Source organism: Lepisosteus platostomus, chromosome 22 (assembly GCF_059453375.1).
Source record: "Lepisosteus platostomus isolate fLepPlt1 chromosome 22, fLepPlt1.hap1, whole genome shotgun sequence".
NCBI lineage: Eukaryota > Metazoa > Chordata > Actinopteri > Semionotiformes > Lepisosteidae > Lepisosteus > Lepisosteus platostomus.
In genome coordinates this window covers 12,176,568-12,200,589 of record NC_142632.1, presented here as the reverse complement: position 1 = coordinate 12,200,589, position 24,022 = coordinate 12,176,568, and the positions used below count along the sequence as shown (strand labels likewise).

At 39.6% G+C, this 24,022-nt stretch overlaps 1 protein-coding gene and 1 long non-coding RNA gene across 4 annotated transcripts in view; one reads left to right on the top strand and one right to left on the bottom strand.

The window, feature by feature from the left end:
* pafah1b1a (platelet-activating factor acetylhydrolase 1b, regulatory subunit 1a) overlaps positions 1-22,411 on the bottom strand; it is a 36,260-nt gene extending 13,849 nt beyond the window's left edge. The window contains exons 1-4 of one of the 3 annotated variants that reach the window (XM_088615614.1): positions 22,198-22,411; positions 12,710-12,793; positions 12,380-12,617; positions 1,889-1,973 (exon numbers count right to left, since the gene is read on the bottom strand). In XM_088615614.1, the coding sequence (XP_088471740.1) occupies positions 1,889-1,973; positions 12,380-12,411 (117 nt within the window). In that variant the 5' untranslated portion in view covers positions 12,412-12,617; positions 12,710-12,793; positions 22,198-22,411. Of the gene's footprint in view, positions 1-1,888; positions 1,974-12,379; positions 12,618-12,709; positions 12,794-20,793; positions 20,894-22,197 lie in introns of those variants that run through there. The other 2 variants (XM_088615613.1, XM_088615616.1) reach the window with 2 other exon arrangements.
* A 303-nt stretch (positions 22,412-22,714) lies between these two features.
* Positions 22,715-24,022, top strand: LOC148643494 (uncharacterized). Its single transcript, XR_015929120.1, has 2 exons — positions 22,715-22,823; positions 23,057-24,022. It is a non-coding gene; the product is annotated as an uncharacterized LOC148643494 (long non-coding RNA).

Here is a 24,022-nt window from a genome sequence, read left to right as displayed (position 1 = left end):
CATTCTTTACCCTACAAAGACAGAATATAAAGCACCTGCCTCCAAGGAAGAGACCAAACCAAGGAATCTCAAGTGAAAAAGAACACTGCACTTTTAACAGTGAAGCCTAGACTGTGACTCCAGGCCAGGTCACACAGGAGGGAGCTGGCTACAAAGAAGGGAAGAAAGGCATATGGAATAGCAATCCGCCTGGCAGTGGGGTACAGCACATCCCAGCGCCAGAACAGTTTGAGGTACGCCTGCTAGGCACCTACAGCTGTGTTCAACACCTGCTTTCACCTCTTTAATGTGGTAATCAGCTTTCAAACAATGCTGCCTTCACAACCTGACCTGGGGTTTTTTAACACATTCACATTAAAAATCTATACAGGCATTCTTAGTATTTTCTCAGAGTAAAGGGCATTGAGGAAAATATAAGGACCAAAGGATGAGGTCCTGCCTCACATAAGCAGCTTTATCTTGCTGTATGTGTCAAATCCTGTTTGCCAGTATGTTCGGACATGGTTAATATGAAGGAACACTCTCGAGAAGCTTCTGATTGAAGAGATGTGTGAATATTTATGTAACGCATCATGTGGCACAACAAAAAGACTTTTCTTCTTCAATATGGAATGTCTCAAGGGGGTTTAGAGGCACAGCTACAGAACACTTAAAACTGGTGATAACATTTGAGGTTTTAAATCTCAATTTAGACCATTAAAAATCAGAGCTATTTTAAGACACTTGCATCCATCTCAATGTGACTGACTAGTATGATTCTACAGAATGATTTTTATAAATGTTTATTCACAAGTCCCCGAAATGTGAGAAATAGCATATGACAATTTCAAAACCAAAGAAACTCTTCTGCTTCCCTGATCGACATCTCCATCGACAGAAATGTCTTTTAAAAACTTCGCATCACCCTACACACAGAACAAAGCGGCCATCTTTAAGTAGTAGACAACACCTTTCAACAGACAGTACCAAAGCATATTGATGTGATCTGCGGAAACAATGCACCGCTGTCTGATATGGCCAGTAGCTAAATACACTTCTACCAGGTTCTAATCACTTTTATGTGAAAGCCCGTAAAGGCAAGGCAGAGAACTGATAATGACTGTTGTCACCAAGGTGAATACAAAGCTGTATTATTCACAGCATCTTCAGAGCATTAGTAACAGCCCAGAAGATAAGCTGTCCAGCCAACAAAGAATGATCACAGAAGTATGAAACACTCTTTGACGACTGCATAATCTTAAAATAAAAGCCTAATCTACAGTGAGGTTCAAGTGGGGACCTATGTCAGCATGTGAGCTGCAAAGGAACAAGTAGAGGTTAATTCCACAATGAAAAGCGAAAAACGTTTCAACTGGGGAGCTTTGCTTCTTTCCCTTTACTTTTCAGTGGGGAACTAAGTTCTACTTGTTCCATCACTTTCATTGAACTGTTCTTAAGCACAGAAAGGTACGTTTTTGAGTCATAAGAAAGCTGCCTTCAGTTTTAGACTCTTGCAAAAAGATCTTAACATACTGTTCAATCCTTCTGTATTGCTCAGCAATACAACAACAAGCACATTCTTGGCAGAGCAGTCTGCACCTCCTTCTACAAGTTTCATTTATTATTCATTGTGTTTCCACTGCAAGGAATTCAGTATCTGAAAGGCTCCCAGAAACACAACACAAACTGGTGAAATCCAAATAGGTGATGCAATAAATAATAACAGCTGCTAGTGTTAAATGTTAAAAATGATCAGCAAAATGTTCTTGGGGGTCACTTCCAACAGCTTATACTGTCTATATTAAGAATGCACATTCATATATACGGGGTGAGGAAGTCCATTCAATCACACAATGTAAATGAAGTCATAAAAAGCATAATGATTATAGATTAATCAGGCAAATCTTACCATGTCTAATTCTGCTTCCTTCTTGAAAACTGAATATGCTTCTTCATATCCATTGGAACGAAGGTAATCAGCTATCGCTCGATTTCTGAAAAATGAAAGAAAAGCTAGTGAATAATCTTGATTACCCTACTTGGTTATCTTTGTAACTGTATTTGGTTTAAGTGGAAGGGATTAATCATACACCCTAGACTGCAACCACAAGGATAATATACAAACTACAGAACATCTGGCTTGAAATAAGAAGTACATGGTTAACAGTTTTCTAAGTTATAATCTAATCAGTGAGTATTCCATTACACATGGTCAAAATAGCTTTTACTCTATGCCATAGCAGCACAAGGTGCTTTAGGGTGATTGACAGTGGAAGAATTGATGCCACTTCCATTGAAAGACAGCACAATAACCGGTCAAAGAAGATAACAGAACCTTCCCTGAATAGTCAAAAAAAAAGCATGACACTCCTGAAGACGATTCCCTTTAAAATCACAGACAACGGAAGATAAAGAGATGCCAAAGTCCCCAGCATTAAGCGTTTTTTCAAAGGAAGCATGCTTCCAACACGAGTCAGGTTCACAGACAGATTTCTTTTTAAGCTGGGAGTCAATCAACCTGTCAGAGAAGCGGTCCAGCGTGTGGTTACCCGTTAGCATCTCCACAGCTGTTTAACCTTCCCATTCAATGTGCTCTTGTTGAACTCCCCCGACAGCAATGAGCTCCTATTTGGATAAAACACTAACGCAAGGATGTCAGTGATACATCTTCCTTGAGCGTCGAATCAGGAAGCTGCACCCTCAAGCTCAAATTAGAGACAAACATTTAACTAACAATCAGCAGAAACACAATTGAACATTTCAGTGTCTAACCCGATTCCTGCTTATGAAGGAACAGGAAACCTTATCTATATACTGTAGCTGCTATTGAGGGGATCCACCCGGACATTCATTGTCTGAATTTTTTTTTTGGCACTGATTTTTGACACCCGACTGACTAATATAAGCATTCCCTCAAATGTTACAAGAGAATAGTGCAGTGACAGACTGTCAGAATGATAGGAGACTACAGGCAAGTCAAGTCTGGAAATACCAAGAGCTCTGACATGCCAGCTAAACCCTGATCAGCATCACTCTTGTCCACTGACAAAAGAACTGAACTACCCAGATTAAAGCTGAAGGTTAGCTGGAGGTTACTGCTCATGTGACTGGCTGCCGTTCCAGAGAGCACACTGCTATAAGCTGGAGGGGGGTCATGCTGTCTCAACCCAGACAGCAGACTGTGAGGATTCTTCTATTGATTATTATCCAGGGATAAATATTAAAACAAAATGCTTCTTTGTGGACCTGAACAAATAAGGAAAATAAAAAAAAAACTACCAGCCCGACTTTAAAGAAAATAACTACACAGACTTGCAATAGAACCTGTGTATTGCAGACTTGGCATAGAGATTTAAGGTAGTGCCTGGGGAGAGAGAGATTGGTTTCAGCCCCACTTGCACGGCCTTCCATAAAGGAGCACATGATCCACATTTATTGAACTACAAGTCTGTTGCCAAAAAAAGAAAAAATGATCACTGGTCAGAATTAATGAAAGACGGTATTCATTAGGACTACAATAAAAAATAAACCCAGAATTGAGAATCGAGATAACAGAAATTGCTAAGAGTCCTAGCATTTACTTTGTTTAAATGTCAACAGCCAGAACAAAAAGTGAAATAGCCAAATTTCTGCAATAATTAACTTACATTTCTACACTTCACTCCATCAGAAGAATCTTCTGAGAAAAGCATATATCCTACAATCACAAAATATGAAAGCTCCATGTGGCCTCAGAGTATAGGAACTGGAACTCAGCCCACTTTCTCTTCAAGACCCCCATAGACGTCTGCTGTGTTAATTTTTATCAGGTACCTTGGATACAAACTCCTCATCGACCGACCGTTAAACTGCTTTGACAGTTAAGTTGTCTCTGCTTCTGCATAGCTTGTCACACTCCAATGTTTTGTGATTTTAAAGGAATCGCATATCAATTCCAGTTTCAATGCAGTAGCCCAGAACACATCCTAGAAGCACTGGATGCAAGGTGAAGCCACACCCTGGACATGATGCCAGCCTCTCTCAGGGTACAAATACACAAGCACAATGTAGAACCCGAGCAACAGTATACATATCCCTTTTGCATTTTAATGGATGAAGCCGAGCCAGTGCAATTACACCTTGTCACTGCAAGTTTAAAGGAATAATCATGATGTTGGTTGCAAAGAACATACTAGATTAATTTCTAGTGAATATAAGTACTCTGGTTTCCATGGACACCAACCCACACCTAGAGAAGCGACAAACCACTCGAAAGAACATGAGTGGGCAGATGTGCCAAGGACCCAGCTGCAATCAAGACGAAGGAAAAACTCCTTCTATCATCGGTCCTGTGCTGAGGCAGCTCTTCAGAACCCCTCCGCCTCCAGACACCAAGTCCAAAACAATCAACACACATGAATTCATTCCTGTGCGAGAAAGAGGTATTGACAAACACAAACTGAGGCTTGGATAATGTACACAAACTCTCTTACTCCCCTTATGCATTTTTTCTTTTATCTTGACATACTAACAAGCTTTTTAATAGAAAGCCCCTTCAACCTTTTCCATTTTAACCACCAAGACCCGAGACAACTCCATAAGGTAATAGGCTTAATTAATGAAGCAGAATGTCAACCTAGCAGAGTAATGCACAATGCTCATAAGCAAATCCAGTACCATATAAATCACTAAACTGGTTTTATACAATTGTCAGGTTAGTAAGGTAATAATTATCCAATTATAAATTGTGAGGCTAATGCACATTCATAAGCTTTTAATGACAACTGAAAAACACACCTAAAAAACACATAATGGTCAAAAGTTATCCTACCAAAAATTAATAAAGAACCAATAACATTTAAAAAGACTGCTCGTTTTTCCTGTTTGATAATGTAGTCAGTTTTTAAATGATCAAAACAACCATTAGTCAAAACAAAAAAAAATGCCAATTGAAATAACAGAAGAGGGTTCTCTTAAACAACAACACTACTATCAACAGTGCTCTTGCGAAAATATCCCTCACCTCACACATGTACTACCAATTATTCATAACTTTCCAAAATATGCAGCAACACTATCACAATTGTTCTATCCAACACTGCATCTATGTGAATCAACGATAATCAGAGCAATGCAGCAAAGTGCCATGCTTAGCAGTGCAGCCGCCAGCCCAGGCACTGCACTGTGAACAATAAATTCCTATCTGGGCGGCGTCACCAGCCTAGAGAAAACTGCAGGAAAGCAGCATTACCTCACCTCTCCCCAAGGAGCGCACTGCTCACCCCAGCCTCGCTGCTGCCTGCTGCTCTCCATCGACACACTGGGCTTTACCGAGAAGCAGACCTGCTTTATTTGGGCCCTCTGTGATGCAATTCATTGCTTAAGCCAAAGCAAAAAAATAACCCATGATTATTGTAGATGCTCTACAATATGTAAACCTCCTCATCAAATGCCTACTGGATGGGATTTGTTTTCTATATTTAGGAGTTTCTTACTCCTATATACAATAGTGAGGGATCTGCTTCTGGTCTCTTTGCAGTGGAATAAATATTTTATGAGCTGGCTGCAGCACTAAAAATAGATTATGACATCACAAAATAATGTGCTAACGTGTTTTATGTGGCTTCACAAATGATAAATTGTTTCGCTGACAAATGATCCTAAAACAAGACTAGCGATTTATTTACCAGCATAATGGTGAGGCAAAAGTGTTTAGGCAATGCTGAATATGATTAAATCATGCAAATCATGTGTAGCTGACCCCAGATGTGTTGTACACGACTGAAAGAAAATATTCATATATATTATTCAGAAATAAAAAGGAAATCAAATAAATGCTCCTTCAAAATGTCAACCTGTAATCGAATCTCGAAATGTAATCAAATTTCTTTTCATTTTGATAAGACGAGTGAAACGGCGCTCATCAGAGAAGGCGGTGGCGAGGCACCGGCTGGCAGTTCTCAGTGAGGCACACGCATTGTCTGTCGGCCACACAGGAGGCTCTACTATGACAAGAAAAACAACGAACGCCAGAGACGCAGAATAGAACTCATATTAATGACTTCCAGAGGCATCTAACAAGGAGGTAAAGAATCATAGGCGATCACAAGCTCCCACTGTCGACACGGGTAGCAAACTGATCCACGGCACCGCCGTGAGAAAGGTGAGGTGTCTGATGCTGGCTTCCACATGTCCACAGACACTGCCATGCCTGCTCCAAAGGGAAAAGCCTGCAAGCTGAAGCAAAGAAAGGGCAACGACGCAGTCGGCTTTCACTTGCCTTAAAAATGGACTTATACTTGTGTTCGGTTGTCTGTAATAAGCCGTGTCGCTGCTCTACTTTTGCAGTTTGTCAAAGTATAAGCTGCAAAATGTGTGCCTTCTGCTGTCACAATTGCCTGCTGTGATTAAACTGACTCCTCTAAGTGGGCTAAATGCCCTTCATTCCAATCTTCCACACAACAGATTTCAGAGTCCTATCAAACACTAACATACTGACTAAAATTTATACTTAATGTCAAAACCTGGGATGTGTCTTCAGAAGCAGATTATAGCTCCCCACTAACGACAGAAGGAGTAAATGGAAAAATAAAATTGACTTCCTTGGATACGATTAGAATGTAAAATTCTGAGGGATTTATTTCTAACAGCAGAAAGTCCCACCTTTCTCAGCAGGAATAAAGACCTCAAAGGGAACTCTCTAGGGAGCAAAAATTAGCAGAAGACATTTTAATTTGTAAAGGCAGGCAGCTGATTTTTAATGTGTCTGCATTAACCATTTATACAATCCTTGCGAGTACAATCCTTGCAAGGATGGTGTGCTCTGTAGTTCTGTAATGTACAGTATCTGCAGAGCGCAAGTTGGACATGTACGCTTGCACAGCGTGTGGCATTTGTTGTACCAGCTGTCAATGCAGAGATACTTAAGTGACCTTAAAGAGCTTTTGTGTGGTCTGTGGAAGCCACACCTCTTAAGCAGCCCAGACAAGAAAACACAAGACTTACCGGCTGGGTTTTCTTTTGTGTAGAGCTGTTTGAATAAGACATGAGCCAGCTACTCTTGTCAGATGTCTTGTGGAAGTAAAGCGATTGCCACAGTACAACAAAAGGATGTTAAGGACTACTTCCTTCATATTCCGTAATGAGCTAAATAGAGCAAATAGATTTTGTGCAACAGAAGTCTACTTCTATCTAAAACTGCAGCTTTTCTACAAGCCTGTCTTAAGCCTAATTTTCTACTACTGTATCTGTAACAATGTATTTGCGGGATACTGAAGATAAAAGACAATTAGGTTTGTTTATTGTGGTATGTAAATTGCTCAAATCAATCATTTTAGGATAATACGGAAACCATCTAGAATGGCATTCAAGAAAGAAGTGCAGTACAGTAAATGCATAAATATTTTCCAATAACTAAAGTAATTATACGATGTGATGCCCCTTGTTCAAGGCCTTGTAAGCAATGGGCTTCTACTACACTTAACTGGCCTTCCCTCTGTGTGCTACAGCACCACACAGCACAATGCTATCACCACTGCAAATAGTGAAACCCTGCTCAAAGAAAAGCACTGTTCCATTTAAAATACAATCTCTCCTCTGTTTAGCCTTGGAGCCCTATACATTTATAAATAACAGTTAACAAGGCATAATAAAAACAGTTGTAAAAAACGCTTTTGGTAAACAAGCTTAAAGCCTCTTAACAATACATAGTTTTGTGATGAAACTGAGCTTTTATACAGTTCATAGGCTATCCATCCCTCGTTTAAATTAACCAAACTGAGGAGCAGGTCAAAATTAATATAAAAAAGAAATCTGAAAATGCAAACCAACATAGTATAACTATGACTGTTAAAATGGGTGAAGGATAGATCTCAAAGCATACCTGCATGGAAATACTAACCAGACAAAAAAAGAAGACTGGTACAACTTAGGAGAACAGTAGGATGTCAGTCACTTCAGATGCCATACTGAATTAAATCCACAGCACTCAACCACCTGCAGCGGATCCATTCACCACGTCTCAACTCAACAGGCAGCATATTCCAGACTTTCCACAAAGGATTTCAATTTGATTAAAGCATTGTAACAGGAGACAATCCATTACCAGTGGAAAAACTATGAAACACACAGCTAAAAAAAAAGAAAACACAGGTAAAACACAGAAAGCTCATTTTACTTTTACGATTCCTGCTTTTAAAATTGCAATCAAAAGCAGAGTCACTTCAGCCACTATCAATGAAGACTTCCTTTTCCGTTCTGGGTTTGCTTCCCTCTTTTCTTGGGCTGCTTTTTAAAAACAGCTTTACATCCTGTTCCACCTACAGACAGCTTCATTCACAAACTAGTACTATAAATTCATGCCGGGGATACAACACAATAATGTGCTAACAGAAAACTATAAACTCATATAGTTTATAAAAACTCATGTTATTATAGTATTTTAAATGTCTGTATTCCTCATAGTCCATAATGTCCAGAGCAAACAGTGACATTAGACAGCTTCCAAAAATCAGGATTTATATTAAATCTATCTATTAAATTTATATTAAATATTAAATAGGAATATTTTCTGGTGAGCACAACTACTGTTAAGTACAACCTAATTTTAGTACACAATGTCACTTGCCTTTGGGGATCTGGAAAGTGATCTATTTGTGGTTTCAGCATTCTCAGTTTTCAAAATACCAGGAAAATGTTTCTTCCACTATCATTTTGTGCTCATCTATAAATAAATATTCTCTTTAAAGGTCAAAACCAAATGTATCCACATCACAATAAAAAAAACAGAGAAACATTTCTTGGGTTTGTATGGGTAAAAAGATCCTCATCTAATCAAATATAATTAAGCAATAGTGAAGAAAGTTGTCTGCAGTACTGAGCTATGTTGTTGATTTAAAACAAAGCTATTTTGTCAGCAACCACCATATACAACTTGCATCACATCTGTTGTAATCCTAATCAATTTTCACTATAACTTGTTTAAAACATTGCCAGATAAAAAGGATAATTTTCTGCAACTCACCTTTAGCAGGATATTACTATTAAAGGGTGGAGCTCATCAAATCAAAATCTGATTCAGAAACATGATGTTTTACATATTCCAAGGAGAACAGAAGGAAATGCCCAGTTTTTTAGGAATGCATCTCAGAAAAATATCCAATAAGTTCATAATATTATGTGTTTAACTTTTCAATATCTAGAATATTTGCAAAGTAACTTCCATTAGATTTTAGTTAGGGAAAATCTTTAAACTCTAAATTTACACAAAGCCTAGCAACCCATACCTTGCGTTTTCCTAATCGTTAAATAAAATGGCTATTAATTACGGAGCTAAATCAGTTTGGGATTTACTTATTTTCCTTGAGATTTTCTGGAATTAATGTAACTCAGGTTTGGTGACTGGAATACCCCTGAAGTTTAGGGTTACAAAAAAACTGGCCCCACAATCTGTGCACTAGAAAAGAATACCCAAGACCTTGATGTTACTGAAACCTGATGAGAACTCAGAAGAGACGCTTCAGGCCACGGTTGCACAGCTACAGGACAGAAGACGCATGCAAGGAATAAAAAGAATGCTTAGCCGAGGGGTCAGCTGGTCACTGTCACCATCTCCTCGCTCAAAATATCCACAAGTCCTCCAGCCATTGTTTTAACAGTTATGATTCAAGATGGCTACTCAGTCTCCCACTAGGATTCTCTGACTTGCCAGAAGTTAAAGCTTTACTGCGAAAAGCCCGTAGAACGCAGGCCTCAGCAATGTTTTGGTGGTTTAACGTCAAACAGTTTTAGCTCTGATTTGTAACTAGCAGCAAAATCCTAATGGAACAGATGCTGTACATCAGACGTGATCATTCTCACCAGCCAGCCTCTATTTTGGCAAAACCCTGATAGGCTTTACAACCAAGAACCAGCACACTAATGGCTTTTTTTTACAACTTTTAAAGGGTATGCATTTACCAAATTAAAGAAAATTCAAAAGAAAAAACTGACAACTTATATCACAAAAGCATACTATCCAATTTCTTCTATGACACACTAGAGTGCCTAAATATAGTTACTACAAAGTTAAAATCAACACCACTGCAGAATCTCTCTAGGGCTATATTCCAATATATTAATGCAAATTGAAGTAATTCACAGTATGAGATCTATATTTTTAAATTACATGATTAAATCTGTTAATTAAACAAATCTCCCACTTGCTATGTCTCAACTTGTGATTTACAGGATTACAGGTCTTGAAAAAAACATTACAATTTAAAGCTTCCTTTAAACATCATCCCATGAATCTGACAAGCCTATTTAAGTCCCTGATCCTCATCCATCTAGACACATTAGGGGTTAATTACTTTGTACAAAGCAAACAAAATCTCCACAGATTTAAGAAGATGCAGCATTTTTACAACCCTCAGACAAATATACAAGTTTTCTTGAATTTTTGGTTACTATTTGGACATGTTCCTGAATATTTGAGAATGATCCGTTTCACTTAATGTCTAAGACGTACAACAAGGTTATGTCAGCAATGTTTTATTGCTGTGCATGCAGTGATATGAAAATGATCGATGCCCGAGAGGTTAAGCCCTGTGGGACTTTCCCAAGCTCTTGTGAGTTGTTACTCAATTGATTTTTGCACAACCCAAAGAACACAAATATGCTTCCAACAAAAATCAATGCAAGTTTTCTGAAAGTGAGGATTTTCACAAACTGCAGGGGTTATGGAAAGGAAAAGAAACAAGTGTCCTGTACAGCAGTGATGAGTTTTACCCATAAACACAATTCCAGCGGGCTGGCCAGATGATTATGACACTTTTCTCCATGTGACAAGCAGCTTTGTGCTTTTCTGAGGAACACCCTAAGGCCCTGGAACAAAATATTTATCTTGTGTACTTACTAGATAATGCATACCTAAGCTAGCCACAAAGCATGGGTTTAAACTGTGTATACCCATACTTCACTATGATTTACCGAGGATAAAGATCAGTCTGTTTTTTATTAAACCCCAATTAGACACATGAACAACAAAGAACTTGTTTAAGGATTGAATTAAACTAAGTTCTTGAAACTTTTGGGACAATAGCTTGAAAACCTCTTCATTTTATAATCTATTCCCAGAGAGTGTTGCTATCACTTATGATACAAAGACTTTCTCATTAAACATTAGCTCAACAAATGGCAACTGTAATTGGTTCCTAACTGGCCTTGTTCATTTTAAGGCAGCACTTACTGTGGCATTATCTACCTACCTCAAAATAAATAAATGCAGATGTAATATTTAAATAATTATACCAACCATTTCATATCTGTGAACAGTGTGGAATGGAATGTTTTAACGTGAAGATACTGAAAAGAATACTGTCTGGTTGCCATTGTGGGTGGGTATAAATCTCCCTTCAGGTGTTGTACAACTGATTAACGTTCCCTCAAAGACGGCGGTTTTTCATCTTTGCAAGCCTTAGCCTTCAGGGAGCAGATATTAGTGGACTTGATATGATAAAATAACGGCAAATTGCTAGTGCAGCTTATTCTACAGTTCATTTTAAACACCACATATGTGACAGATACTGCATGCATAATAAATCTAGTCCCAGACAACTGTCTGGTAATAGAATGAAATGGATTTCTGTTTAATGAGAACCGGATAGAGCAGTGAGGGAAATCCAGCCTTTGTATGGCAGGCCGACATCAAAAATAGAGGGCAAAACCCTGGGGCTACACTGACTGATTCAAAGGAAAGGGGATTAAATGATCTTCCACACAGGTATGAGGAGTATTAAATAACATGGCAATCGTACAATGTCTGACCTGAAACAATGTCTTTCAACAAGCTGGTATGTGAAGAATGGAAGATATATTGTACAATATCTCACTGTACAAACCAAAATTCTAACATCTCTGTAAAACCTAAACCTTAAGTCTAGCATACAGTCTCTCTCAAGTCAAGATATCCGACACACTCTTTAGAACATTTTTTTACTATAAACACTATAAGTCAACATTTTTTTACAACAACTACAACAATTTCTAAGCAGAAACTTATAATCGTATAAACCGTTAACGAAGACTGCGTTTAATTTGGCCAGCAAACATGGATTTTCTGCACTTCTGATGATCACAAATAAGCACTGCAACAGGCTTGATGTTGAAAGGGACTTGTGTGGTGCTCGAATACTCAAATATGCAATTGAAATTAAATAATTTATTTTTAAATATATTGAAATAAACTTAGTCCATATACAAAGGGTATATGTGGATACCTGTGGTTGGGTATAAACTGAAAGGAGGGCACTGTGTTTTAAAGATGCCTTAGACATCTGAGACATGGGAAACCCAAGCAGACCTGTTTTCTCCTTGAACAGACTGAGCCAGGATTTCTACCAGGTACGACATACACCTGAAGAGAGTGTCAGGAGGGACTTACAGCTCATCTCGTTGTCTTTGTGACAGCACCATGGTGGCTGCAAGGGCAGGAGAAGGCTTCTGCAGCAGCGGCTGTCTCCCTCACAGGGGGATCAGAAATCCAGCTCAGGCTCCGGCTTGCAAGGAGGTCCGCCGCTTGGGGGCTTGAGAAAAACACGAAACTCTTCTCCAAAATCCAATCTCCACGTGCAGGATCCGTAGGCAGTCTGCAGACATTCAACAAATGGCGTTCATTTCATCTGGGAGAGGGGGGGAAAAAGATGAAGAAATAAATAAAAGTCTACCAGTTTTTATCTCCTGCCCCTCACACCCCAATATAGAACCAACTGACCCTGCATCACCCCAGTAAAATGGTCCCCTCTGTGCTGCAGCTTTGTTACAGGGTAGTCATTCCTCAGCTGGGAGGTGCCCTTGGCTTATGGAAAGACAAATAAGCCTCAGTAAGCAAACAATCAGGAGATTCAACTACTACAGCAACAGCAAAGGAACAGAAGAGGGGGGAAAATGATAAAGGGGGGGATTTTGTTCAAACAGCATTTACTTGCATTTTACTCTGTTTTCTAGTTCTGTTACTCTGCATTAAGTGCAATCCATAGTTAGAGAAAACACAGAATACTGGTCTGTGAACATTTGTGAAAATTCAAAGTGATCATGTGCAAAAATATGGGTATTGGCTCATCCAGTTTGAAGCAAAATCATTCAGAGACGTTATTTCGGATTTAATAAGGTCCCTTGACTCAGTTTTCAAATCTTTGAGTGAAGTGATGATTCAGTTAAACAGTTCCACCATCAAATGCCCGGTTATCCATTTTCACCACATAGTTTTCTGCAACTTTGACCAGAAACTGACAAACACTAGTTAAAGCACTGCTCCTTGCCACAGAAAACTATAAAGTAGAAATTTAAAGCCAAAATGGTTTGTATCAGATTGAAATGCAGCTCTCAGAAAAAGAAACAACACTACCTTGTGTCAAATGTTTTACAACATTAAGAATAAACAAGATTAGAAGTTATACAGCACTTGACAGGTTCTATACTGTGATGAAGAAAAGCAATGGCATGGAATAATGGTCAGTGTTCTTGACCCCAAACCTGATGGCAGCAGGATCAAAGTCCAGGTGGGATACTGTTTCACCTTTGAGCAACTTAAGATTGCCCCCAGTAAAAGACTTCCTGTATGCCTTATAAATGCATCTTCCATGTCATTAATGTCAATAAGAATTTGTTCTCAAATCATTCATCTGACACAGTAAGATATTAAAAAAAACGAATATGAACTTGTTTTGACACTCAAACAACAACTTATGTATATTAACATAGGTGCATAGTGCATTTCTACATAGTAGGACATCCTAATGAATATGGAACAAACTACAAATATTGAAACAAACTAATCTGTTGCAGTCAATACCCTGAATATTTCAAGACGGGCTGGATGAGATCCTGAGGTCAACAGAGTCAAATGATCTTCTTTAATTTGCAACCTTTATGTTCATATTCTTGAAAATAGGGGTAGTGATAAAAATGATAGTATATCATTCACCTCTTTGATTCAACAATCTCAAAACATAAAATTTCTGCATTCACAGAACGTTTACAATGTGAATAGAGACTATAAGAACGGATCCTTATTCAAAGCATCTCAGTTCACAGCACTTTAAAGACATCAAGGGTGACAACTGCTTTAAGCTTCTTAGCTCATCATGAGCTGGATCAGGAAATCCAGCCCACTACAGAAAACACAACAAATCCATGACAGCCATGAGAGCAGATGACAGTTTAGCAATGTAGTAAGGAATGTTAAGTAAGCAGCTCTGACACTCAGTTCCCCAAGACTTGAAAAGAATGTCATGACATTCCAAGCACCATTTCATGCACAACCTTTTGGCATGCTTGTGGCATAACTGTTCACCACACTTTTATGGTCAGGGTAGCCCAGAGAGCATGTAAACATTCACAGCCACTACCAGTACCTCCTGCAAATATGAATTTGTTTAAACCTTAGAAAGCAACAAAAATATTTTCAGTTTAGCCATGCATCACATTATGATTTTATGAGTTGTGATGCTGAATTAAATTCTTAATGGACTGTGGTTTGAATCGCTTAAATTAGTACAAAGTTGAACTGCAAATGGTCATACCAAAAAAGAGACTAAAAATCTAAGTGGAAATTTCAAACTCTTATCAAGAATGGACTTAATACCTTAATTCAAAAGAGTGCTTATCACCAATAGGTATAATGTACTTTAAAAAAACTGCCAGCTCTGATTGACCTCTGATCACTGACATCATTGCTTTAACAGCTCTGCTGGGGCCCTCTCCCTGCCACCCTGTTTGTTACAGCCTGGGCGGGACTGGCCTCATGCTATATGATGAGTGTATATCAGTGCTTAACAGGTTGATGACACAGCACCTTATTTTTTTCTACAAAAGATTTCGATAAACTTCTCTGAATTCATTTTAAGAGCCAAACATTTACCTGGTACAAAATCAATTCATGTTACTGCAAAGTGTTCAGTCAACACTATTTGCACCATCAGAAGGAAAAGCAGGCAGAACCAATTTTTCTTTCAATTCTTGTAAGAGGTGAATCTGCAATGATACAAACGCCTTGCAATATGAAGTTAGAAGGCTGGGTTGAATAAAGTAGCAATTTATACAGAACGTCAAAGTCTGGGAGCAGAAAAAGGCTTAAGTATCACAGTGCAGAACCTGCTGCTCTAAAGTTGTGCTCGGCTACTCAGGGCATGTGGCTTGGCCTTAAGAATGCCTACTTCAATCTGCTGCACACCAGTCATCCTCTTCAAAAAATTATTTTTTTTGAAGCATCAATCAAAAATTCAATCAAAACACAAAATGCAATCCAAGGCTACTAGTAGGAATTCTAGTTTGAGAATTTCTTGATTTTCCTTTTTCTAAACAGTTTCAAAACCAACTGCAAGACAAATTAAAATAGACATGGATGGGGCTGACAAAAAAATATTTTTTAATTTAAGGAAAATGGTGCAGGATCTAAAAAAATATCTACCTAGTCATGCTCTTAAAAGGTGACTGGATGAGGTCCATTTAAGTTTTATTCGATAAAATGTGCAGAAAAAACAAATGCTTATATATTAAAGCTCACAGGTATCATTTCAAAAACACAAAAGCAGGGTGTTTTATCACTATTGTATTTCTGATTAATTGAGGAAAAACCAGTGTCACGGGTTAATCACCTCAAATTCCTCCATGTGTGATAAAATGCATTTTTAATTCCCAACTCCACTCTGGAAAAGTGTGAAAGTAAGAAACACAAATAAATAGTCTTTACTGAAGCAACGTTTTTCAATATTTCCTGATACATATGTACAAATATGCTAAATAAAGAAATCTTTCCAGGGTAAATCCCAATAGTGTTTTTAAATTAAATCAATGTTGAAATATACCGAGGTAGCCTAAACATCCAATTCAGTGTTAACAGCATCTGCACAATGGGTACAAACTTCCTCTCACAAGCCTTTGCACTTGGTGAGAATGAACTAAGTTCAATTCCTTGTAAAAAGCTTTGTTTCTAATTACAAATTTACTACTGCAGCAATGTTAATTTTGCTCCAGACTCATAACATTAGGACCTGATTAACAATGCATCAACAAGAACAATTTACCTGAAGTACCCAACTTAATGTTTTAGATTTAACTCTACACTGTACTTTTGCAGCAAGAAATTAGCCACAAGCCAAACAAAACATAATAAAACAGCACGACTGCTTCTAGCAAACCACTTAACTAAGCAAACCCGCCAGGTGCTCTTGTACATTTGAAATAAATGGCACTGGTATGCTGCTATCACTGCAAAAGGCTTAGCTTCCAACTCATCATATCCTGCAACACTGGTGTTTCACTATCAGCATGCACCTTGTTATAACCCACAATACATGGAACCCTTAGCACAGCAGTATTTATAATGAAGGTGGAGAGTATTTACTTAGCAACTGTCTGCTGGTTCACCAGCTTTGGTGAAGTGTCTAGCACTGATTACTTCTTGGTGCTAAAAAAATCTGCGACAGCAGCAGGAGACTGAAAAACGAGTTTTGTGCTTAATACACAGAGCAGACACGCTGCCTGAAGATAAAGGGATTAGAAATGTGCTCTCACACAAGCAGTTCACAAAAAACGTAGTACACATGACATGAGTAGAGTAAAACCAAAGTGTACTAAATTCCTGCAAATGAACTTGCTGAACAGGCCAGGCAAGGAAATGTATTTGAAATGAAAATATGGACATCTTAATTGGAATTTAGAGCTAACACAACAATGATCACAGGCTAATACTCAGGATGCACTCTTAGCTATCAAAAGCCATCATAACATTCTTCAACAGATTAAAAATTGATCTAAAATATAGGATTACAATATTAAACAAAGGGTTTCCAAACCCGTGTAACTTTGCATCTGTACAGATGTAGATTTCCATTTGCAGTGTTTATTGATTTTTAGAAGCACATGACAGTGTAAATATCTCAAATAGAAACGTCACTGTAGCACATTTTCTTATTTCTTGGCTTCAGAAAAGCTGACCGTTTATTTTTTTCCCCATGTCTGAGTGCTCTCCATAAATGTTTCATAATAAGATGGTGTCAGGCATTTCATACTTCATTACTTGAAGAGGTTCAGAACAGATGGGATTACTGTAAACCAGCACTTCCCAAACTGTGTGCTATGGAAAGTTCTCCAATATGTCTGGAAGGCCAGGTTTAAAAAGTGTAGATCAAGAATTCTGTGCAGTAAGAACCCAATATTAAACAGGTTTGTTTAGTGAAACACTCACATTTCACTGTGAAGTTCTAAACAAAGAATTTCGAATATTTCATACAACAGTGTTAAAATCATTTTTTGTGCTGTGGACACTTATGTTTGGGAAGCACTGCTGTAAGCAATCTTACTTGACATTAATCGAAACAGAAAATGCAATGTTACTTAAGCGTGCACTGCTGTCAGGCCTATCTAGGCTTCCTGAAAAGCTCACTACCCACACAGTGCCCACTAGGTTTTATTCTGAGAAATTAAAACACCACAAAACTCCAATGAGGTGTAAACTCTTAGTTTCAAACAACACATTGAATCAAACACCCATAGCTGGCAAAACACCAAAAATATTATGCCAATATTACAACGTATTGAGAAGTAAAGAGAGGCTAAACTGTAGATAGAACCATTTTAAAGAGACTCTGGGACATATTTGTACATATGCCACACTAACAGTTGTTTTGCCCCAATAAAGAAAGAGAAGAAACAAGTATTTCAGTATATCAATTTCCCTACTGGATTAATAAAGTATTATCTATCTATATGAATTAACTAGTTATTAAAAATGCGTAAGCTTTATTTTCATTCAGCATAATGAATATTTTGCATTTCCCATTTCAAAAAGGTTGGTAAAATCAATACGACTATCAATATGACCCAGTCTTATGAAATTTGCATATAGCACAAGCATAACATGGTTTAGGACACATGGCAAAAAAGGCAATTCCTGATGCACTGAATCTAGATGAAGAAAACAGCAGTCAACGTCCACACTTTCTCTCACACACTGATATGCAGTCTCTCAATGGAGCTGCTGTTTATTATGGGATACAAACACTTCAGTGGAAGAGCAGACATAAGATCTCAAAAAGCAAAGTACATCAATTACCTATCAAACGGAAAAAAAAAAACATTTCTGTAATCAGGAAATTCCCGCATCATTGTTGGCCTTCCTCATCACAGGGGAGTTCAAACATGACAAGGAAAATAAGAGGTATAAACTTTGAAGCCTAAATTACAGCTTTATTTCAGAGGGGGAAAAGGCAACTTCTGTTTATAACATTTACAGCCATGAGCCTTAACAGGTGCGAGAGATTTAATAGTACTAAATTCACAATTGTGAAGTAGGAGTTGCCAACACAATTTTAAAATCCTGCAAAATGAGAAAACCACAAGTCAAAGTCACCAGTGGAGCATCGTTTCGAAGGAAGATGCAATTTAAGGGTTGCAGACTCTCAAGGACAGATGGTAGATTGACAATGATGCCGCTGGCCACATATTTGCTAAGCATTATAAACCAAGACCAACCTGAATGTCGGGCAATGCCTGTCCCCTGTGTGAACATTTCTGGCATACACAATGTCCATCTGCAGCAGCAGACAGAAGATTTACTCCAACATCTCAGGACAGAAGGGGTAGAAATATGGGGTAAAAAAAAAATGTTTGAAGCCAAGCAAGTAGGCAATTAATTTCCGACCTATGTATTTAAAGCAGTGGAGCTTTACCCATTTCCCCAAAGCACAAAGAATTTCCCCGTATGACATGCTGAGAGTGTCCACTGATAAATGACTACTGCATCAATGAAATATTCTAAATCCTTATGATGTTTCATGTCTTTCAAAAGTAAAATACCACAATCGCAAAAGCAAATCTTTCACACTTTCATCTGTTATCTAAAAATCTCTTGTAAAGAGATTTCAGGCCTTAATATAAATTCTTCATGCTTGCTGAATATTAAATGTATGAAGGACAAAATACAAATGAACTTGAGTTCAAACCTTTTTAATAACAGATTAAATTTCACAAGACCTAACAAACTAAGAAAAATTAGGCACTGGAACAGATTTAGAAAGGTCACAGACACCCAGATTAAACTACCATTCCACTAAAACTGGATGTTTCACCTGCTGGATGCAGTATACAATCTTATTTGTCCCTCTTGAGTGTAGAAATACACTGCTGTGATTTCAATAGCTTCTTCAGCTAGAAGCTGAACTGGCACAGACAACTTCAGCAATATAAAACAAAACTAAATGGAAACTGACACTTGTCAGAAGGTGGTGTATTTATTTTACTTAATCACTTCAGCAGTATTTTGATGGCAAAGCTCTTTCTTAAAACATACTTCCTACCACAGTGTGTAAAATGCTAACTTAATAACAAATCACACACAATTAATACTGGCAATGACAGAACTACATCATTCAGATGACTTCTGCTCAGAATTATCCTAACGCCCAAAAATTCCTTAAAGGCCACTTGAGCAGAATGAACACCCTACAGCTGCACAAACAATTCCATCCAAAACTACCGCCTGCCTGCTGGGTGTCTAAAAGAAAATGGGGATCCGCATTCAGAGCCATTTATTGCAAAAGAAAAGGCTTACTCACGGTTAGAGAACACCCACCACAGCTGCATTTAAGAATGCTTTACAGGAACACCGCAAGAAACAAAATGCCGTCTGAAATAAACAGCCAAGTGTCCTGGATACACTGCAATTCGACTGAGCAAAAGCAACGGGGTCTTGGAGGGAAGTGGCGACACAACAGGCACCTGAGGCCTATGCCAGATCAACCCCATCTTGTGATTCAGGTTAGCTGCAAGGCCAGAATCACCACTCCCTGGGGGAGCCTTAACAATCGATAAATAACGTTATATAAGAACGAAAACAGCAGCCTTGAAAAAGATACCGTATCCTTGTACGTACCACAACCATTCTTCTGGGCTTCTAGTTTTTCCTTCGAAGGTTAAAATGCTCTTTATACACATACAACACACCATCCACATGTGCGAGCACGCATACAGCTGATGGAGGCACTCAAGTCTTATAACATCAATTCGCCATGAGCCACCTCCTGCCTGTTGGGGTTGCATCAGCTGCCGAACAACTCCCAAGGATAGCGGAGCGCTGGCGTCGTCACAGAGAAATAAAGGGACTGAACTGGGAAGCGCATAGCAACGGGTTCGCGGTTTACAGCAAGGACACGGCGAAACCGGCGCCCCAAACGCCAAAATCCCTCCCCCCCTAAAAAAAAATCAAATAAAATCTTAAGGAGCGGTGACTTGTCACTTTCAGGGCAAGGCGTCGCAAGTTGGGAGATCCACCCTGCGGTAAAAGCAAGGCAGACAGGCAGGCAGGCAGGGAGGGAGGGAAGGAAGGGGAAAAAAAATCCAAGCCCTGTTTTTCTGCTTTCCCTCTCGCTGGAACTGCCGCCTCCTTACTCCACCCAGAGCTGACAAGGGGCAGACATCATGAGGGCCGCGCACAGCCGGATCACGCCGATTGCGAACCAGCAAATAACACAACGGAAAGAAAGCAGCCCCCCCCCCCAAAAAAAAAAAAATCGGACTGACCGAACCAACCGGCAACTCCCTCCCACCCCCATCTTCTTCTTACTCATTCAGCTTTTGATTTTTTTTTTTCCGGCGATCGCTCTCGTCTCTTGCTCCACCCTGCCCCCCGATACCGGTGTTTAGCGTGTTGATCATGGCAGACCGGGAGAGAAAAAAGGATCGTCAAAGGTATCTCCACCAAAAAAAACAACAATCTATCCCCTCCCCAACAGTGAAAAAGACGCGATTGTATCCCTCCCCAGACCGACAGACAGAAATCACGTTTTAGCTCCATACCGGTGTCTTAACAGACCGGCTTGTCCCGGCTCCTTTCCTCCAAACCACTTGTGAATCCCTGCCAAACCCAAGGCTTTTTTTCCACCCTCATCTTCAACTGAAGTCATATTACGCGTCCAAAACTGAACTGTTAACGTCACAAGTGTCATTGCAAAATGCAGCAGCACATAATTGAAGATGCCCGTTGGGTTGGTCCGGCGTTGGGTTGCAGTTAAAATAAAAGTGTGCGTCGATAGAAGCCACCAGCCAAAACAATACAGGCATTCAGGCAGCCCGAATTCAGATGAATATTAGGGGAAAAAAACGCACCCTTCCGCACACAAATCCTTCAAGCAGCACCCCCAAAATAATTCGAAAGAATACAAAATTCTCCGCGCAGCAGATGGAAACGAAAAGTTACGATTAAAGGACCGAGCAACATGGGCAAAAAGATCATTTCAAGGTCGGAAAAATGTAACCTGTTTTTAAAGCCGGGCGAACGCAGGGCAGATCTTTTAGCTAGGAGGTTACCCGGGACAACGTAACAGGTTTCTATCATTACAAATGGGCAAAACAATTAAGCCTATTTTGTGAGAAACCCATCGCTTGTACTGGTTGGTCTGGGAGAGGTGTAGAAGCAGACAGGATGGCGATTTTCGCTGGACTGTACACATGCCACGCCGGTATTCAAAACACTTTCTAACAGACCTATCATTTCGATCAAAAATAAGCCCTTCGTTCTCTTTTTTTTTTACTAACCAAACTCTGAACACTACGTGAATTTGTTAACAGCGTTTGAAGGTCTTTGAAAACGCTGCATTCCTTCAACCAGAAGCAAAATGACAACATCAAATCACCTTCCCATCTGAGCCATCTGCAAGGTTACACAAAATCAGAAGATATTTAAACGCCTCCCTTCAGCCCTGCTGATGAAGTTGGGCTAATTCGCAAATCAATTAAGAATGCATCCTCACGAAAGCCACCAGAAAATGACCTACATTTTACAAAAGACCAACCACAAACTTCTAAATATGTGTCCTCATCGATTGCAAGTTCCCACCCCTCTTACCGAAGCCCTCAAATTCGAATATACTTTCTGCTGTCACAGAATATTTTTTTTAAAAAAGCATAGAAAACCATAAACAGGAGGCACAAACTCACGTCTTTGGTTAAAAGACTCCGTAAAATACCAGTCGAGCTGAAAAAAAACGCAAGTCAGTGGAAGGACAACTTGTAAAAATGACTGTTTTAATGACTGTTATTTTTTTTTCATTTTTCTGCCTTTGCTGTTGCTCTAACGGCCTGGCCGCCATTTTGAGACACAGAAAGGAGGCGCAAAAAAAATTGCAGCCACATCGTCATTTTTACCACCTTGTTTTCTTAAACACAAAATCAACACCGGAAGTTAAACCGCACAAATCTTACCGTATTGTCTTTCCTCCTTCTCCTTCGCCGGGTCAGGTACTCATAAAGCACAAGATGGGGAGTATTTTTCGGTACAAAGCGAGGGACTTCGGATTTCACTGGCTATGTCTATCTCCTTGTCTCTCCTCCGATCCTTGTTTTCTGTACCGCATTCGCCTTCGGACGCAGGGCACGCGCACGGACTCGCGTTCGCAGTCTGTTTGACGGAGGCGCGCACGCCCCCCCCCTCCCCCGCACTTCAGCAGCGTCGTTCGTTTTTCGCGGGCACGCGCATCGAACGTCCTCTTCCTTGTTCACGCCCGAGCGCGCCCCGACGTCCCTTACGTCATCAAACTGCTGTGCTGTGGGACCGTAGGGTGTAGGATATTGTGCGCATGACTTTCCGGCTGTAGTGGGGGAAAGGGGGGGTTTGAAGACGTCAGGTCTGACAGCGCTAATTGTCATCAATGAATATATCTCTATTACCTATGTACGCATGACCCGTTCAGATCACTTTATCACTGACAAGTAACTTCGATATACTTTCACTGCTGCAGCAGAGAAATGTATCTTCAGCAGCCGGAGGGAACCTCAGCAAGGGTCGCAGTTATTTATACTTTATGTATTTTATTTCTTCCATCATACATGTATGTTTCTTATTTCTTAATGGGTTCATGTCGTGTTAAATGTATCGTGTTATGTCTTTTAACTGCCTTGGAAAGTAAATTTCCCTTCTGGGTCTTTAAAGCAAGTACCTTCCTTCCAGAAAAATTAAGTTGCTGGTTTAGCTTATGAAGATGAATCAGTCACATTTTAGCAACTGTTATTGTAAAGAGAACCTATCAAATTAATGTCTAATCTTTTGTTCTTCCACTTGCAGAAATGCACCTTCCTTCTGCTTTCTTCCACAGCAAAGCCCCACACATGAAGCAAAGTTTGCATCCCAGGGCTGCTATACAAAGGCACACCTGTACCCGGGCTAGACAGAGAATATTACTTCCAGCGGCGATAATGCAAAGCCATCTTTGTTATTTGGAAGTGGCTTTAATAAGGAATGCCATTGGTCATCGCTTAATGGCGGGAACAGAAGGATTTGTGTAAAAAGACCAACCCCAAAACAGGCTGAACCTGCAATACACAGATTAACGTCTTGTCTACTATCCTGTTGTCTGTAGGATATAGGAAGGATGGGGTTAGGTGCTGAAGACCTATTCAATGAGGTTTGTACAGGGCAAGCTCCCAGCAGCACAAAGCTGTGGCACAGGTGCTATTCAGGGAAGCACTATACTGTGCTACACACAGGTAATCACACACGGATCCATCAGTGATACCATGTGCCACAACTAGCATATCATCCACGGGTATAAAGACAATCCCAAGTCTTCAGTAAAAAAAAAAAATCACAACTCTATTCCTCTTTAATAGTCTTTTTTTAATTTGCTCATTTGAATACAAAAGCATACATGGACAAAGAAAACAAATGAGATCCAGCTAGCCGCAGAGAAGAGGGACACGCTGACCCCTTGGCCCGAGGGTCAACCTGAAGTCAAAGCACGTGCACCAGGGTACTTGCTCCCTGGCATCCTGCCGTCAGGGGCATCAGTGCGTGTCCGGCCGCAGCAGACGGCAGGCAGTTTTACCAGGCCACAGCTTCCCCTGGTCACTCTATTTCAACTCCAGTACACAGGCCACAGCAGGGACCACACCGGACCGAGTTCTGGTTCATGAGAAGGGGGGAGAGCAAGATCACGCTTCCTCATGATAAGGACTGTTCCATTTCAAGACACGCCTTCCATTTCAATGCACAGTGTAGGCCAAAATAAAAAGAAATGAGCCTTTCTGGGTA